This window comes from Hemiscyllium ocellatum, chromosome 6, assembly GCF_020745735.1.
Source record: "Hemiscyllium ocellatum isolate sHemOce1 chromosome 6, sHemOce1.pat.X.cur, whole genome shotgun sequence".
Classification (NCBI taxonomy): domain Eukaryota; kingdom Metazoa; phylum Chordata; class Chondrichthyes; order Orectolobiformes; family Hemiscylliidae; genus Hemiscyllium; species Hemiscyllium ocellatum.
The window spans coordinates 60,144,681-60,164,246 of NC_083406.1; the positions used below are offsets into that span (position 1 = coordinate 60,144,681).

The 19,566-nt window shown below is 39.3% G+C and overlaps 1 protein-coding gene across 3 annotated transcripts in view; it reads left to right on the forward strand.

The window, feature by feature from the left end:
- LOC132816420 (NADP-dependent malic enzyme-like) overlaps positions 1 to 19,566 on the forward strand; it is a 185,234-nt gene that overhangs the window by 120,709 nt on the left and 44,959 nt on the right. For all 3 annotated transcript variants that reach the window (XM_060825970.1, XM_060825969.1, XM_060825972.1), the window contains exons 7-8: positions 6,221 to 6,324; positions 14,669 to 14,778. In XM_060825970.1, the coding sequence (XP_060681953.1) occupies positions 6,221 to 6,324; positions 14,669 to 14,778 (214 nt within the window). The remainder of the gene's footprint in view (positions 1 to 6,220; positions 6,325 to 14,668; positions 14,779 to 19,566) is intronic.

Genomic DNA, 19,566 nt, shown 5'->3' on the forward strand with positions numbered 1-19,566 from the left:
ACTTTTGTATTCATATTCTCTTGTGATAAATTGCAACATTCTATTAGATTTCCTGATTACTTGCTGTACCTGCATATTTGCCTTTTGTGATTCATACATTCAGGTACCTGTGCATCACAGGTTGTCACCATTTAGATAAAATTAATAACGTGACATTTTCCACATTATATTATTTTCCAGATATTTGCACACTCACTTAATCTATCTTGTTTTCTGTAACTTCCTTAGGTTTTCTTTAGAACTTACTTTCCTACCTATCTTTGTGTTACCACCAAATTTGACAATCATGCCTTCAGTTGTTTCTCAATCATTTTTATAAATTGTAAACACTTAAAAATCCCAGCAGAAATCTCTCTGGCACACAGCAATTTAGATCCTGCCAACCCTAAAAAGTCCCATTTAATCCTACTCTGCTTCCTCTTATCCAGTTAGTCATCTGTTAATGCCAATATGCTTTCACCTACACAATGACCTTTTATCTTCTACAGTAACTTTCGCTGTGACTCTTTATCAAATGCCTTTTGAAAATCTAAGTATGGTTCCTCTTAATCCACAGCAAATGTTACTTCCTCAAAGAACTCCAGTAGATTGATTAAACATGATTTCCCCTTCACAAGACCATATTAATATATTTTTATTCTGAATTTATTGTATTCCCTTATATATTGTAATAATATCATCTGGCATATGGAAAATGTTAGATGCTAAGCTAACTAGCCTGTACTTTCCTGCTTTGTGACTCCATCTCATTTTGAACAAACAAGTGATATTTGCTGTCTTTCTGATTTGATGCCCAAAACGAAGGAGCTTTGGAAACTACAGGGGAACCTCCATTATCCGATACCAATTATCTGAAAATCAGATTATCCGAAGTAGATCTCTAGGTCCCGACAGAAACATTACATCAAAGACCTGTGTCAACACTGATCGCTTCTTTTGTTTACAGTGATTAAAAGTGCTGCCAAGAGCAATCCTGGGCTGATAGGAGCGCAGGCACCGTCTCTAAATGACTGACCTTCCACCCCCTGCCTTCCTTCCCACACTTTCCCTGGAGTTCTAGTCAGATGTGCCCTGGAGAGTGGGCGGGGATGGGGCTGGACTGGGTTTGGTGGGGCAGGGTTGGGCCAGCATTTGGAGGACTGGCGGTGGCGGGGTTGGATGGGATTGGGGAGCAGGTGGGGTTGGACAGGTTTGGGGGCAGGTGGGTGGGGGGCGGGATTGGACCGGGTTTTGGGGCTGGAAAGGGGCAGAATTGGATGGGGTTTGTGGGAGGGGGGCAAAGTTGGATAGGGTTTGTGGGTGGGGGACGGGGTTTTCTGGCGGACAGGGCCTTGCATGCACTGCTGCAGCTAGTCTCCTGAATGGGGAGCAGACTTAATAGAAAACTCCAAGCCCCAGAGGAAAGGCATTGAATCGATTAACCGAATGTCAATTATTTGAATGAAATAGTGCCTGCCCATCTTGTTTGGATCATTGAGGTTCCTCTGTAATTACAAATGCATCAACCATCACACCAGCCACTTCTTTTAATACCCTAGGAAGAAGTCCCTTGTCACTCGTCATCCTACAGCAGCAGCAATTTACTCAGCGCAACATTTCTAGTGATTGTAATTTTCTTGATTTTTCTCTCTTTTCCATTTCTTGATTTATTCTTGATTCTGGGATGTTACTTGTGCCCACATACCTGTTCTATTCATTTGCCATCTCCTTGTTTTTCATTATTCATTTTCAAACTTGCTTTCTCTCGCTCCAATGCTCCCTTTAAGTCCCCTTAAAAAAATTAATGAAATGCTCATAATTCTATATTTCTGACTAGCTTTCTCTAATGCTTTAATATTTTTGCTTTCTCTAATGCTTATTAATTTTTGCATTCATTTTTATATTCTGTCCAATCTTCTGACCTTTCATCTTTGCACAAATGATGTGCTTTTTCTCTTTATGCAATGTTATATTTAACCTTTCTCAGTAACTGTGGATGCAAGATTTCTTCCCTTGGATATTTTTCTTATTGGGATGTATCTAGTCTGTTCAATCTGAACTCTTCAGTGTCTACCACTACATACTAGACTAGGTGTGATTGAGGTTCATAAGGAAGAGGTATTAGAAATCCTGCAGAGTGTGAAAATAGATAAGTTCCCTGGACCGGATGGGATTTATCCTAGGATCCTCTGGGAAGCCAGGGAGGAGATTGCCGAGCCTTTGGCATTGATCTTTAAATCGTCATTGTCTACAGGAATAATGCCAGAAGACTGGAGGATAACAAATGTGGTTCCCCCGTTCAAGAAGGGGAGTAGAGACAACCCAGGTAATTATAGACCAGTGAGCCTTACTTCAGTTATTGGTAAAGTGTTAGAAAAGGTTATAAGAGATAGGATTTATAATCATCTAGAAAAGAATAATTTGATTAGGGATAGTCAGCTCGGTTTTGTGAATGGTAGGTCATGCCTCACAAACCTCATTGAGTTCTTTGAGAAGGTGACCAAACAGTCAGATGAGAGTAAACCAGTTGATGTGGTGTATATGGATTTCAGCAAGGCGTCCGATAAGGTTCCCCACATTAGGCTATAGTACAAAATGCAGAGGAATGGGATTGTGGGAGATATAGCAGTTTGGATCAGTAATTGGCTTGCTGAAAGAAGACGGAGGATAGTGGTTGATGGGAAATGTTCATCCTGGAGTCCAGTTACCAGTGGTGTACCGGTACCGCAAGGGTAGATGTTGGATCCACTGCTGTTCGTCATTTTTACAAACGACCTGGATGAGGGCGTAGAAGGGTGGGTTAGTAAATTTGTAGACAACACTAAGGTCGATGGAATTGTGGATAGTGACGAAGGACGTTGTAGGTTACAGAGAGACATAGATAAGCTGCAGAGCTGGGCTGAGAGGTGGCAAATGGAGTTTAATGCGGACAAGTGTGAGGTGATTCACTTTGGTCGGAGTAACTGGAATGCAAAGTACTGGGCTAATGGTAAGATTCTTGGTAGTGTAGATGAGCAGAGAGATTTCGGTGACCAGGCACATAGATCCTTGAAAGTTGCCGCCCAGGTTCTCAGGGTTGTTAAGAAGGCATAGTGTTTTAGCTTTTATTAATAGAGGGATAATGTTCCGGAACCATGTGGTTATGCTACAGCTGTACAAAACTTTGGTGCGGCCACACTTGGAGTATTGTGTACAGTTCTGGTCACCGCATTATAAGAAGGATGTGGAAGTTTTGGAAAGGGTGTAGAGGAGATTTACTCAGATGTTGCCTGGTATGGAGAGAAGGTCTTATGAGGAAAGGCTGAGGGACTTGAGGCTGTTTTCATTAGAGAGAAGTAGGTTGAGAGGTGACTTAATAGAGACATATAAGATAATTAGAGGGTTAGATAAGGTGGACAGGGAGAGCCTTTTTCCAAGAATGGTGACGGCGAGCACAAGGGGGCATAGCTTTAAGTTGAGGGGTGATTAGATATAGGACAGCTGTCAGGTAGTTTCTTTACTCAGAGTAGTAAGGTTGTGGAATGCTTTGCCTGCAATAGTAGTAGATTTGCCAACTTTAAGTACATTTAAGTCGTAATTGAACAAGGCATATGGACGTAATGGAATAGTGTAGGTTAGATGGGCTTCAGATTGGTATGACAGGTCGGCGCAACATCGAGGGCCGAAGGGCCTGTACTGCGCTGTTATGTTCTATGTTCTAACTATGACTTCATATAAGTATCTAACCTATTTACAGATTAGGATTGTCTTGGAAATAATGCAGTTGTAATTCATTCTTATTTAGTTAAAGGGAAATTCTTCAGTAGTCTGTCTGAACTGACATCAAAGAGGTATTCCAGTAGTAATTATGACTTTGGGTACATCATTCAATAAAGCGTATGTTCAAATAATAGCCTAAAAATTGCAAGTGCAATCAATTCAGTCACTTATTGGTTTTCATCAGATGAACTCTATAGCTCACCCTCTAAGAGTCACTTATGGTAAAAATTCTGTGCATGTAGATACACAATGTTGCTGCCATTCTCACAGAATGGTTGCTGAAGCATTGACGGGTTCTCAGTTTTTGCACAAATGAAATCCAGATTTTAAAAAACCAAGTTACTACTTTGAAGAGTGTTTTGTTTAAGAAACCTCTAAAGAGAAAATCTTAGTGTTAATATTTATAGCAGGACAGGGAGGGTACAAAGGAGCATGATAGCTTTGTGCAAGCTTGGATACAAACTGATAAATATTTTCTTTTTTTCCAACCTGACAGCCACCCTGATTTTCAGATCCCGAGATGGGAATTTAGAATTTGAGAGGAGTATGGCACAAGGGTCAGTGAGCAGCTTCCAACTGTGATTGTGAAAAGAAGATTTCAGAACAGAAAAGAGAGCTAACACTCCTGTTGTTGCTGACCTACAAAGCTCTATGAAAAATGTGCAGCCTATGGAAACTGGTGGCTGTCTCCTCCCTTTCACTGTCAGGTATCCAAACCATGGAGAACCCGACAAGCAGCTGCTAAATTTAAATCTGGTTCCTCACTTTACTCTGACAATTCTGCATTACCTGTCCAAAATTGGATGCATCTGTTTCTCACAACTAGCTAACATAAAAATGACGGTAGTATGTACATGGTGTGATAGGAAAAAGTTTGTCAGTTTTTAATCTTTAAATCCCTAATCTCCCCATCATGAGTTGGTTGACATAGAGATCATTGTCGTGGTTAACAATATTTTTTTCTCTTTTCCCCATCCTGTCTAAATTATATTAAATCTCTTTGCTAGTCAACAATTTCATACTTTACAAATTCCTTTATCATTAGGAAATGCTTAATAGTTGCACAACTATCCTGAATCTTTTAGTAAAGTAAACTGCTCCATTTTCTCTTCTTGAGAAGAGTTTAGAGTTACACAAGCCTATTACTGACTGTTCAGTCACAACAGGTCCCTTTGAAAGGGGCATCCATACTGTGTGTTCTCTGTTTACAGGTGGACAAAAATAAATGTTAGATAAAAATCTAACCATCTCTTTCTAGATAGTTTGTTTTTTATTGAATTCTTCTCACTCTCCAGTGGACATATGTGATTGACTTGTTCATAAATTTCAATTTAGGCCTTCTGCTTTAGTCAGGAGTTGATTTTATTTTTTTTAAGGCTGGGACTTTTTTCAATGGAATGTAGGGGTTGAGCTGTGATGTTACAGAGGTTTATAAAATCATGAGGGACATGGATGAGGTAAACAGCAAGGGTCTTTTCCTAGGGGGTATTTTTAAGATTAGAGAAGACATTTTAAAAAAAATACACCATTTTTGCACTGAGTAGTTCATTTGTGGAAGGAACTGCCAGAGTAAGTGGTGGATGCAGGTACAGTTACAACATTTAAAAGACATTTGGATAAGAACCTGAATAGGAAGGGTTTGGAGGGATATGGGCCAAACACAGGCAAATGGGATCAGATTAGCTTGGAAAACTTTGTCAGCATCGACTAGATGCACCAAAAGACCCTGTTTCCGTGCTGTACGACTCTGTGACTTATTTAGTTGCTAGTTACAACTTGTAAATGGTTAGTTACCCAAGTTTAATTCTACTTCTTTCTGTTGTGAAATGTAGTTGATCTCTGTTAACCATATGATCAACTATATACAGTAAGCAGGAATTAGTTAGAAAGCAGTTTTGAACACTATAGTCATATTTTTATACATAGTGTACAAAATAACAATTTATTACACAATCTGTAGAAAATATTTTATATTGAAAATTCTCCCAGCCCCTGAAGTAATACGAGCCATATCTGAAAACTTCAATTCAATCTGTCTCACCTACTGGCTGTTATATTTCACGCACTGTGAGAATGAAAAACTCTTTAACTGGAAAGACTTACAGAAACCCAGCATATGGTTGTATGGCTTTTGAATGTTACTCATTTTTTTAAGCATGTTTATGGTATGCCTTTTAATATTGTATGGAACCGATAATAATGTTTTAATTATCCATTTACTGTTCAGAGATTTTGTAAAGGCACAAATTGAAATGTCAGTTGTCTAATTTACTCAGTTTTTCATTTATTTATTGCCAAGTAAATAGACTTTAACTTGTTACAGTTTAGCAAAAAACTTAAGTATAGGAACCTGGATCATTTTAAGTACTTAATTTGATTTCTTCTAAGTATAAAAATGCAATGGCGAATTAATTACAAGGCAACGTTTGGAAAGTTACAAAATTCGTTAAGCATAGATTTAAAAGTTGCTAATCTTTTCCAGACTCTCCTCAATGACCCACTTTACATTGGATTGAAACATAAAAGAGTTCGCGGGGAGGCGTATGATGAATTGGTTGATGAGTTCATGCAAGCAGTCACAGACAGGTTAGATGTTGTACCTATTTGTGTTCTCAGTACAAATTAACTGTGATTCCAATATTAGCAACAATCACGTAGACTGTGTTGGACTGGGGTGGACAAAATCAGAAGTCACACAACACCTGGTTATCTTGAAATCTCTCAAGCTTTTGGAGCGCAGCCCCTTCATCAGGTGCTGTGAGAGAGCAAGGCGCACAGATGCAGAGTTTATAGGCACAGGTATCAAGGACCGAGAGATCAAAAGATCATAACAACTGGTGTGAATGGAGTGACAGATAATACATCTCTGCAGTTGACTAAGAGTGTTAGGCGGTGTGTAAATTACTTTATAAAGTCAATGTCAGTGCTGTGCTGTCATGCCAATCAGGCAGAGTGATAGGAAATACAAAAGGTGACTTCTCAGGTCAGACCCTGAATTGAAGGTGTGAAACATTGTTCAATATCTGTCTCTAGTTTTAACCTGGAATCAGGCTGGTTTTATTCCGAAAGCTGGAAATTATAAGATACCACATTGACTGACTTTGATTAGATTAGATTAGATTACTTAGTGTGGAAACAGGCCCTTCAACCCAATGAGTCCACGCCGACCCGCTGAAGTGCAACCCACCCAGACCCTTTCCCCTGCATTTACCACTTCACCTAACACTATGGGCAATTTAGAATGGCCAATTCATCTAACCTGCACGTTTTTGGACTGTGGGAGGAAACCAGATCACCCGGAGGAAACCCAAGCAGACAAGGGGAGAACGTGCAAACTCCACACAGAGAGTCGCCTGAGGCGAGAATTGGGTCTCTGGCACTGTGAGGCAGCAGTGCTAACCACTGTGCCGTCCACAATGACTTTGACTACAAATTGTGTGTTTTTTGAACAAAATGGAATGCATCTGCAAATACACACACATGGTTGTTTGTTTATTTGAGTATGTGAGAGAGAGAGAGTCTGCGTGTGTGTACGTCTACGTCCGCGCGAGTGTGAAAGTGTATGTGAGAGAGTGTAATAAGTAATTCAAAACTGTACAAAATAATTAAGTTAAAAATTACACAACACCAGGATAGAGTCCAATAGGTTTATCCGGAAGCACTGGTTTTCGGAGCACTGCTCCTTCACCTAACTAGTTAAGGCAGAGAGATGATAATTTATCAAATTGATGCTGTCAAAACAGGAAAGTGAGGAAGATTTGAAGACACAGGACAGTGTGATGGGGTCACCTCCCTCTCTCCATCTCTCGTGCTCTGCCTGTCCCGCTCTCTCCCTCTCGCTCCTACGTCTCTCATCCTCTCCCGTTCCCACACTCTTCTTCTCACGCTCTCCTTCTCCCCCCTCTCTCCCTCACCCTGGCTCCCCCTGTCTCCCTCTTTTTCCCCCCCCCGCACTCCCTCCCTTTCTCTCTCCCTCCCTCTTGCTGTCTTCTGCTGTCCATCTCTTCCACTCACCCACCCACCCCTCTCTCTCCCTCCCCCTTGCTCTCTCCCGCTGTCCTTCTCTCCCCCCCCTCTCTCTCTCTCTCTCTCTCTCTCTGTTCTTCCCCCCACCCCTCTCCTCTCTCTCCCTCTCTCCCTTCCCTCCCCCTCCCCTCCCCCTCTCTCCTTCCTCCCTCCCTTCCCTCACCTCTCTCTCTCTCTCTCTCTCTCTCTCTCTCTCTCTCTCTCTCTCTCTCTCTCTCTCTCTCTCTCTCTCTCTCTCTCTCTCTCTCTCTCTCTCTCTCCCCCTTCCCCCCACCCCCCCTCCTCTGTCTCCCTCCCACTCTCTCCCTTTCTCGCTTGCGCTAACTCTCGCTCTCTCACTCTGTCTTGCCCTCACCCTCGCTCTTGCTCTCTCTGTCTGACCAGAGATGCCACCTTTTGTATATTCCTATCGCTCCTGATTTTCATGACAGCACAGCACTGACATTGACATTATCAACACTACACACTGTCTAACACTCCTGGTCACCTGCAGAGACATATTTTCAGATACTCCACTCACACCAGTTGTATGATCTTTTGATCTCTCTCTGCCAATGATTTCTCTGCCTATAAGCTCTGTGCCTGTCTGCCTTGCGCTCTCTCAGCACCTGACGAAAGGGCTGTGTTCCAAAATCTTGTATGATTCAGATAAACCTGTTGGACTATAAACTAGAATAATGGCAGCAGATTCAGATTGAATATATTTTCTATTACATATGAGTGTGTCAGACATTTGGGGTATCACGTCAGATCACATTTAGGTGTATTGTGTAACTTCAGAAAGTCAAATGGGGTTCTCATTATTCAATTTCTAAGATTTTTCATGACAGTGACAAAACAAAAAGTCATTTTTAAAGTTGCAAAAGAAACACAGGATTAACAGGATCAAGTTTGTTGGATTGGACTTTATTACAAACTGAGGAAAATTTTACTGGAGTGGCTTCTGAAAAAAATAAGAGATTAATTTGAACATAGGTTAGCCATCTAAATTTAATATGTCTTTACTTGTAAAGTGCATAATATTTGCTAATCAGCTGCACTGACATGGTCACAACATTGAAATGGCCCTAATGAAAGTCTCAAATTTTATCTCATGTTATTGTCCTTCCCCATTAAAACCAAACTGTATATAGCCTTTGATGTGGTGGACCACATCTGTGCATCCTCTTTGTTGTATGACTGGATGAGATTGTCTTCCCTCTGCTTCAGTTCCCATCTATGCTGTGGGAGGGAAAGAATCATCTGTACTTTCAAAGAAGACTCTTACAAAAAAGAGTCATATTGGACTCAAAACTTGACTGTTGCTCTCCACGGATGCTGCCAGGCATGCTAGTTTTTCTAGCACTTTTGTTTTTATTTCAGATCTCCACCAGTCTGCAGTCATTTGCTTTCATCTGTAATGGCTTCTCTTAAAATGTCTGCATCATTACCTCTGGAGAATCTAAACATATTTTTCCCAGATCCCTCAACCATAAATTAACTGGCAGGTTCTGCCTGTGTTTTTCTTCTGCTGTTACTATCCCTTTGCTTTATTACCTTACTTCCTTGGTAGTCACTATTCAATGGACAGACATTTTCTTCAATTAAGCTTAGGGAGGACTGAATCCATTGTTTTCAGCCCCAACCACAAACTCTGTTCCCTTGCTACCAACTCTTCCCTTTTATACTAGCTTCTGTTTGGGGCTGAGCCAGGCTACCCACAACATTGTGTCTCTGGCTATGAGCAGAGTTTCTGGCATCATATTTTCTCCACCATTAAGACAGACTGCTTCTGTTTCTGTAATGTTGCCTGTTGTCACCGTACTTTATTTGATCTGCTGTAACCCTCATCCTTGGATTTATTATCTCTGAAGCCAATTATTCCGATGCACCTTGCAGGACTTCTCATTTTATATGCCTTAAACATGAGCTCAAGCAAAGCTCTACTGTATACATGATGATTCACAAAAAAAATCTCATTCACATATTAGATGTGCACACAATTTTAAAATTCTCACCCTAACTTCAAACCTTTCACCACTCCCTATGTTACTGTTTCTAGACTCGCATTCATTCAGATGTCTGCACTCCTCTAGCCTCTTTCAAAATCTTTTACTTTATTCCGTCAATGACCGCCATCCATTAAAATTGCTCATTGCCTAATTTCTGGAAGTACCTCCCTCAATCTTTCTGCTCTGCTCGGTCACTCCTCTTCTGAATCACTCCATAAACTTTACTACTTTTACCAAGTATAATATATGACCTACACTTGTGTCTTGCTGTCAGATCTTACTCAATAAGGCCCATGTAAGTCTTGTTTTACAACATTAAAATGGCAAATAAAGACAAGAATTTATGAAGGAGACTATTCATCCCAGCTGGTTTACCCTTGTGTGAAAATCTTCGTAGTTTGTAAGAACCTGAAAACGTTACTGCTGTACATTGTGGCTAATGCACTTAGTCTGAAATAAGTAGAAAATGTAGATTTTCTTTTCATTATTTAAAGTGTGTTTCAATTCATCTGTGAGGCTGAATTCTTCATTACTTAGCCTGCACCACTGAATGATAGGCATGTAGCCATTATGCAACTTACACCTTTTAGATGCATTTTTAAAAACTTAATGTTTTGGCATTTTATGTTTTGATAAATACTCACTAATTCAAGAATGTTTTCAAATACCTGACTTGAGGTAGAAGCTTGTGGCATGCTCCATAACTGAATCTAGATCTATGTTATTTCAATGATATTAGTTCAATCTTGAGCATTTTCCTTGTATTGGTTTAGTAGGTGAGTAAAGCGAAGGTCTGTATGAGAGTTGGGAAAAGGCAATGAGAATTTACGGTACTGATAGGTCATCACCCAGCTAAGTGATGAGTTGTCTGTACTTCGAAGCTATAAGTTACTAAAGAAGTAGCTTATTCAACGGGTGAACAATACTGAGAGTACTATGAAATGAAAAGAAAACTGAAAATTATTGTTCTTCATGTAAAAAACCAAACTGGAAACAAAGAAGACAAAGTCAGAATTATCAAATACAGTTTGTAATCCCCTTGAGAAACTAAAAGAACTCTGAATGAAACATAACAGGATGGATTGATTATGAAGTTTTTTTATTACTGCAATTGTGTGATTCACTTCCTGGACCATGTACCGTCTACAGTTCAAAAGACTTCCATGAGAATTCCTTTTTTGTTCTCCTCAAACATTTCTAGAAGCCATCTGCTAGAAATCTGAATCAGGAAGAAGCTTCAGCAGAAACGTGCTTGTGCACCTATGGCCACTCATTTAGTTATACAAAGGGATGGTGATCATTCAGACTTATTCACTGCACTTTCAAATTCGTTTAATAAGTAATGATTACGTTCAAAAAGCTCTTAACTACTGCATGTTGTTAAAGTTTTCCTTTCTAGCCATCTCATCCCTTTTCTTCAACAAGAAAAGCAGGATTTTATTGATTCCCTTTGTCAATGCACATTTGAAACCATTGGTGGATCTTTCTCTTATCTGGTATAATGTGGTGAGGGGAAGAAATTGGGAACTAGGATGAGGTGATGGGGGAGATCAATGCCCAGTAGGGGGTTTGTTGGTAACGGGACCCTGAAGAAAACCCAAGGAGTGTGGGCCGGGGGAGGCATGTGTGGGGAGCTGGGGAGAACTCTTGGGGATTAGGAAGCCCTAGAATTTCTCCCCGTCACTGGTGAAATGAGAGGTTGTCTTCTGGTGAAAGCTTAAACAGGTTAGACTTATACTGCTGAAATTTAGAAACATTAAAAGTGATTTGGCTGCAATGTTTAACATCCCAAGGCATCTTGTCAAGTTCTGGGGAGAAGATGCTTCCACTTATGGCAGAAGCTAGAACTAGAACTTGGGGTCACTGTTTGAAATATCATCGATCACTTATTTTAAGCAGAGATGAGACAAAATGTTTTCTCTGAGGATTGAGTTTGTTTAGAAGCCTTTCTGAATAGGTGGTAGAAACCGAGTCATGAACTACTTTTAAGACAGATGGATAGAGGGAAATGAAAGGTTATCAGGGGTTTACAGTAATGTGAATTTGAAGTTTCAGTCAGATCAGCCGGGACCTTGTTCAAAATTGTAGATGTACCAAGGGGGCAAAAGGCCTGCTGCTATTCCAAGTTTGTATGTACAAATTTTACTTCTCCTACAATCTCAATGATGTTTGCATTTGGTCTCACAGCTGTAGTCAGAGCTGCAATTTGGTCTATTGTCCATTTCATCAAGGTTCCTTTTTATTAACCATGTGTGCCCTATTAAGTTCTATGCACCTACCTTGCTGCAATATGCTGGAGGGTCCCTACCTTGTGACAGTGTAAACGCTGAGGCTTTCGTACATCATTTCTGCTCTCAGTACCTTCCTTTCTGGCCTGAGGAGGAGATTCTGGTGCATTCCCATCTTCCCCTTCTCATCCTGACTACTAGCCTTCCTTTAACTCACACACTAATCCTTCTCAGGCTTATGGGTATGACAGAAAATGGATTTGGATTTGTGGACTAACTTATAGTCAGCTGCCTGTCTTGCTGTTGCAACTTTCAGATTCTCTGTGTCCCCTTTCTAATTAAGGAAGTGATTTTAAACATGCCTCGATGAGAATTATTTCTCTTGGGTGTCTCATATATAGTTTCCATTTTTTATACCTGCATCCAATCATCAAAGTTATTTTTCTTTATCTTCTCTATACAAATTGCTCAGGTAGCTTCCAGATACTCTGAAATTTTTACTTGCAAGTCTCAGACCAAACCAACACGCACCAAGAATAGCCTCTCTTTGTCCACCTCTTCAACTATTAAAGCTTCATTAGATAGCAGGACAAAAACCTCATGAGCTCTGCGCATCAGCCTGCTTTGTATGAGCAATATCCAATTTTCTGTTGGCCACCTCATCTGTCTTTTCTAAAATTTTTAAATACTTCTGTGTCCTTTGCATTAAATTCTGAGAGGGCATGCACATATTTAAACAACTGCCCACTTGGATGTGGACTGGAATTGTATCTTTCCATATCAGACTGTTCCCTGGATTTGGAGGCCTCTTTTAAGATGGTATTTCCTCTCTCCTGGCACTTTTCAGTTTTTTCCTTCCTATTGCAGTTCTACTTCCAGCTTCTGGAATTCTGTTTCGTTTTCCATTCCTCTTTCTAACATGTTCTTTTGTTTTCTTTAAACTCTCTCTGAAGTGCTTCTTTTTCAGGTTTTTATTTAGTTAATGTGGGTGGCACAGTGGTTAGCACTACTGTTTCAGCGCCAGAGACCTGGGTTCAATTCCCGCCTCAGGCGACTGTGTGGAGTTTGCACATTCTCCCCGTGTCTGGTTTCCTCCGGGTGCTCCGATTTTCTCCCACAAGTCCAACAATGTGCAGGTTAGGTGAATTGGCCATGCTAAATTACCTGTAGTGTTAGGTGAAGGGATAAATGTAGTGGGGTAGGGTTGCACTTCAGCGGGTCGGTGTGGACTTGTTGGGCCGAAGGGCCTATTTCCACACTGTAACTAATCTAATCTAATCTAATCTAATCTAATGTTTCAGTTCGAGTTAAAGATATTTCTTTTTATTTTCTTGTTCACGCTGCTTAGTTTGAAATTAAGTTCAGTCAAATCACAAACTTAATTACATTGCTTCTCTTTCAATTTCAGATGATTTGCTATTATCCCAGTTATGTCTCTTTTCCTAGCCACTGCCTTTAAATTTGTTTTCAACCTTTCCATCAAAGTAAATTGTTCTAGCCTTGGTTGCTTTTTATAAATCACTTGGGGATACATTTCCTCACTCCAGAAAGAATCTTAGCAACTACAAAGCTATTTTGGATAATTAATGTACAATAAACTTTTATCCTTTTTATCTTTCTCCAAATAACTTTGTTTTAAAATTCATTGGGGGGAGGGGGGTGCTAGCCAGCATTGACTATTAACTCTTACTCTGTTTCCAATTACACATTGTCAGCATTGAGTATCGTGCTATAATCACTAATGTTACGTTAATATGGAGTTGGGAGGAGAAAGGTGCACAGTCTTTTCGTTGCTTTCCAGGTCAGATGTTTTACTCCAGTGTGTGATATGGTTAATCATATACTTTCAACATATGAGAATAAAAAGAATTATCAACTTGTTTTCTTTAATGAACACACAATTGTTTATTTATTATAAAACAAATCTTATTCACTGAAAATTCAAGAACTAGTTAATGCACAATTTGTAATGAAAATGTTTGTCCCTTTAAATAAACCAACACATACAAAATAACAGATTTTTCTTTGCAGAAATTCACTTTTGCAGGGAGGATAAAAATCTCTTGGTTGACCATCTTAGTTTTTATTTGACATGTTCAGATGGCTATTGATGTGATATAACAGTTTACAAAAGCGGATATTGCTGAACACGTGCAGTTATCACTGGGGATCTTTGTGGACACAGTTGTTCAGGAAGTATCAACAAGCTTGGAGTTTTTTCATGCCAGAGCAAATGGAACGGGTCTCCAGGTAGCATGCTGCAGCCACAATAAGGGCCTTTTTCAGAAACCGGAAATCTAAACAGACTGGTTGCCTATTACGATAAAGAATATCTTAGCAGACGCTGCAATCTGACAGTAAGAAACCTAAGCAGAAAGTCTTCAATAAGCAAATAGTTACGACGAGATGTGTGACTATTAAGAAATGTATTATTTTAAAACTTATAATCTTCTTTCATTGATTTCCTTTAAAATAAATCCAAATATCCACAACTTGTTCAAATTCCAAAACATTACTAAATATGAAGCCTTCATAATTATGTTCAAATCAGCAACATTAATAAAACTTTGCATCTTTGCATCCTTAATATCTGATTCCAGAAAAGAATGTAGCCTTAACAGTTGTTCTATTTAAAATTATTGTTGTATGTTTAACTACCTATTCATTTATTTCATTGGGTCTTAGGTATGGAATGAGCTGTCTTATTCAGTTTGAAGATTTTGCAAACTCCAATGCTTTTCGCCTTCTTAACAAATACCGCAATAAGTATCTGACTTTTAATGATGACATCCAAGGTATGCAGACAAATTATTTACTACAAGATTCAAAACATACCATGTTTAGAAGTCAATCTTTGGAATGCATAAATTGTGATTAGTATTTAATATTTGCAATCTGACCAGCATTCACCATATACATTATGCAGACAATGCTGTTTGTCTTTCCAAACTCTGGTTCCAAACTTCCATCTGTTATAATTGAACTTAACCTTTCACTGCAAGTACTTTGGAACAAAAGTCAGGATGCATTTTTTTCCAAGATTTGTTATCCTTAATGGGAAAGATAACCGAGAAGAACAATTTAAGTGCAATGTACCTCAATTACACAGTATGTGCATGGAGACATGCACACAGTAGCTGAAGGTAGTTGGTAAACGTTCTCCTCTCTGGTTCTTCTCTGTGGGTAGGGAATTAGTAGAAGTCTTTACTGGTGAGGGCTGTTGAGGCTGAGTCAATAAGTATATTCAGGTCTGAGATTTTTAAAAAATCAATAAGATAATCAGTGTATATGGGGAATAGATAGGGAAAATGGAGTTGAGATCTGATCAGATCAACCATAATCTTATTGAATGGTGAGTAGACTTGATGGGTGAAATGGCCTATTTCTGATGGTTTGATAAATGAGACTACCATCACTTGCAAGTTCCAACACCAAGTCACTCCTCATCCTGGCTTAGAAATATATCATGGTTCCTTCAGTATAACTATGTCAAAGTCCTGGAACTCCATCATAATGGCGTTGTGGGTCTACTTATGCTAACCAGATTGCAGTGGTTCAAGAAAGCAGCTCAACACCACCACCTCAATGCCTATTGCAGCTGACTAGTCAATGATGCCCACATCCCATGAATTAATAAAATAACAAATATTGAGGTAACTTGGTGAAAATCTACTAACCCTTTAAAGATCCTGGGCGTCAGCACTAGTTACACACTGCGAATTCCCCTCCATTTCCATTATTTTTGCTGTATGTTTCCTATCTCTGAACGAATTGCCAATCCAAGCCAAAAAAATTATCTCAAGTTCTAAATGTTCTTAGTTTTGTCCCTTGCATTGTAGCTAATTGAATGTCTTCTGGATATTCATATAAGTATTGTTTTTTCATTCTTTCATGGGACATCTATCACTGGCAATGCCTATATTTGTTATTTATACTTATTTTCCTTGCGCAGATGATTGTGAGCCATGTTTTTGAGCTGCTGCAGTCGATCCAATGTATGTGTACCATAGCGATGTAAAGGAGGGAGTTCCAGGATTTTAACCCAGCAACAGTGAAGGGTCAGTGAGAGACTTCCAAGTCAGGATGAACTATTGCCTGGAGTTGAATTTACAGATTATGGTGTTTCCATGGCAATTACTGCCCTTATCCTTCTAAGTGTTTGGTGATCACATGCTTGGAAAGTGCTATTATTGATTGTTATCATGTGTCTTATATATGGTACCTCAATTACTGTGCATAGGTTGTGACTGTAAAGTTGACGTGGTAGATGAGATGCCAGTCAAGCAGACAGATTTGTCCTGGATAGTATCAAACCTTTTAAGTGTTGTTTGAGTCACACTAATCCAGATAAGCAGAGAGTACTCCATCACAGTTCTTTTTTATGTGTCTTTGACAGTGAATATGTTCTGGGGAGCTGAGAGGTGAGCTCCTTGCTGCAGGAGTCCAGCCTCTGACCTGTTATTATAACAATAGTATTCATATAATTGATCAGTTAAGTTTAAGGTCAGTATTAACCTCCAGAATGTTGATAATGAGAGATGGTTGGAATCTCTCTTATTGGAAACGGTCATTGCCCAGCACTTTGTACAGTGTGAATGCTATTTGTCACTTATAAACCTAAGGCCAAGTATCGTCAGTGATTTGCTGAATGTGCACTGCTTCTGTATCTGGGGAGATGCAAAGATATTAAAACTTGTCTCATTATCAGTGAACATCCCACTTCTGACCTTATGTTGGAAGGAAGGTCATTGATAAAGCATCTGACGATGGTTGGGCCTAGGACACTAGAAACAACCTGTTCTGCCACGTTAGTTACCTCTTTAAAATGTCCAGCTAAGGGTGTTAGACATGAATTACCATTTACAGATGCATGGTGTTTTGGTTTCTTGTTTCACTTCAGTTATCCAAGTACTCAGTCATACTCTTCATAATCATAGATTTCAGTAAGTTACTGATAACTAATATTAAATTGACTGTCCATTAATGAAGAATGTTCTTGTTTATTTTTCTTGTCTCTTAAATATTAGAAAGTCATTGGCACTTTTCCAATTGAAGGGGTCAAATGCTGAAACAGAAAGTTTTGGATGATTGTGACTAATACATTGGATTCTAGCCAAAGTGGAGCTCTATTTTGTGACCATCTGCATTCCATAACACTGAGAATGTGCATTTTTGATAATTAAATGGCCTAGTAGTACTCTTGTTTGTGTAATTAGATAATCTTACAAAGTGAATGAATCATAAATGATAAAACAAACTCCTTAAGGCCCGTGAAACTGAGTTCCCACACAATTTCTTGTTTAAATAGAGTTCAAGCTCCCAACCCCAGCAATCTTTCATAGTTTTCATCATGACAGTACAAAGTTTGTTTTTCGCAAACAATTTGTGAGTTTGCAGGGCAATATTTAACATAATTAAAATGTTAACACAATCTTTCATCTTGAAGTTTTCTATGAAATTTGCATAGGGAGTATTCTGTGCTGTTTTAACAAGAATATAATTTGTAAGTCATCTGGACAGAGGGTGGATAGTTGGTGATGCTCCTTGACCTTCCTGGTGATTAGGTCACCTGGAAGGTTTGGAAAATGCTGTACTAATCTGGAAAAGCCATTAGATGTAAGAACAGAAGAGGCCATTTGGCCCATCAAGTCTGCTCACCAATCAATGAGATCATGCCTGATCTGATGATCCTCAACTCCAATTTCCTACCTTAATCCTGTAATTCGTGGTTCCCCTACTGATTAAAAATCTGTCAGTTTTGAATGTACTTGACAACCCAGACTTGACAGAATTCTGTGGTAAAGAATGCCATAGATTTTCTACCTCTGTGAAATAAAAAATCCTCCTCATTTCTGTTTGAAATGGACAACTCCTTACTCTGAGATTACGCCCTTTGGTCCTAGACTTTCTAACAGGGGGAACAACATCTATCCTGTCAAACCCCCTAAGATTCTAGGAGGCTTCCTCTCACTCTTCTAAACTCTGATGAGTACAAGCCCAATCTATACAACCTTTTGTTAGAAGAAAATCCCTCCATACCTAGAATCAGCCTCGTGAAACTTCTCTAGATTGCCTGCCGTGCCAGTACATCATTCCTTAAGGGAATCAAAACTGCTCATCATATGTGACAGTGTAGGGAGAAAACATTCCCACTTATCAAGAACAAGAGGGCACAGATTTCAAGTAATTTACAAAAGAAACAAATGTGATGTGAGGAGAAAAAAGCATTTTTACACAGTGTTTAGGGTATGCAGTGCACTGACTGGAAGTATATTGAAGCAGGTTCAGTTGAGATATACAAGAGGGCATTGGTTGATTGAATAGAAACAACATAGTGTTATGGGAAAAGGACAGAGGAATGACACAAAATCATGAAACTCTTTTGGAGACCTGGTGCAGACATAATAGGCCGAATGGGCTGCTTCTACACTGTAATAATTCTGTAATAATCTTTGTAGTTCTCTTATAGTTATCCAATTACTCTTTATCAGCAAATGACAATTACATTTTTCGGGCTGTGAACGTTGCTACTTAGGCTAGCAATTGTTGTGAATCCCAAAATATTTGAGATTTTCAAAGATGATGGTGAATTATCTTAAAATGTCTTGTCAAATCTTAAAGACAAAGAGCAATTTACTTCAGTATTTTTCCTCTAGTATCTGAATACTGTTCTTCAAAAACATATACGTGTGGTGCTGGGTATGGTGCAAGAGCAGTGAAACCAGGTGCTATCAAGCAGAAGAATGCAGATTCCATGCCTAACAGAACTTTTGTTGTATGTCATAAAACCAGAAAGTTCTAGAGAAATTCTGCAGGTTTGGCAGCATTCATGGAGAGAGAAACAGAATTCCAAGAAGATTTTTTGGACTCAAAGCTGTAACTCTGTTTTTCTCTCTCTGCAGATGCTGTCAGATCTGCTGAGTTTCTCCACCACTTCCTGTTTTTATTTCAGATTTCCAGCATTTACAGAATCTTCCTCTTATACTGTTGCACGCCATCTGCCTTCCAATGCATGATCATAAGGAATGTAATGTGAGAGTAGCCTCACTTCCTGCTTGGTGACAAGCATAATTGCTGATGGAAGAATAACAATGAGACTAAATTTGTCCAAAGTTAAAAGTCACACAACACCAGGTTATAGTCCAACAGGTTTAATTGGCAGGACTAGCTTTCGGAGCGCTGTTCTTTCATCAGGTGGTTGTGATGACCACCTGAAAAAGGAGCAGCACTCCGAAAGCTAGTACTTCCATTTAAACCTGTTGGACTTTAACCTGGTGTTGTGTAATGTTTAATAATGTACACCCCAGTCCGACACCAGCATTCCAAATCATGACTAAATTTGACCACCTCTTTTAGCAATGAAGTGATCTTCTTAGTGCCTCCCCAAAGAATCAACAATAGAGCTGGTGGCACAAAGAATTCCAAATATTATCTAGTTAAGAGCGTGTGGCTAGTTCCTCAGTTTTCTGTTCTGTCTGTGCTCAAGCAATCAGTCATGGAACATTGTTAGTAAAGGCCTTGCATCAAGTTTTACTATCCAGTTTAAGTAGAAGATGATTGTATGCTTTGATCAAAGATAAAAC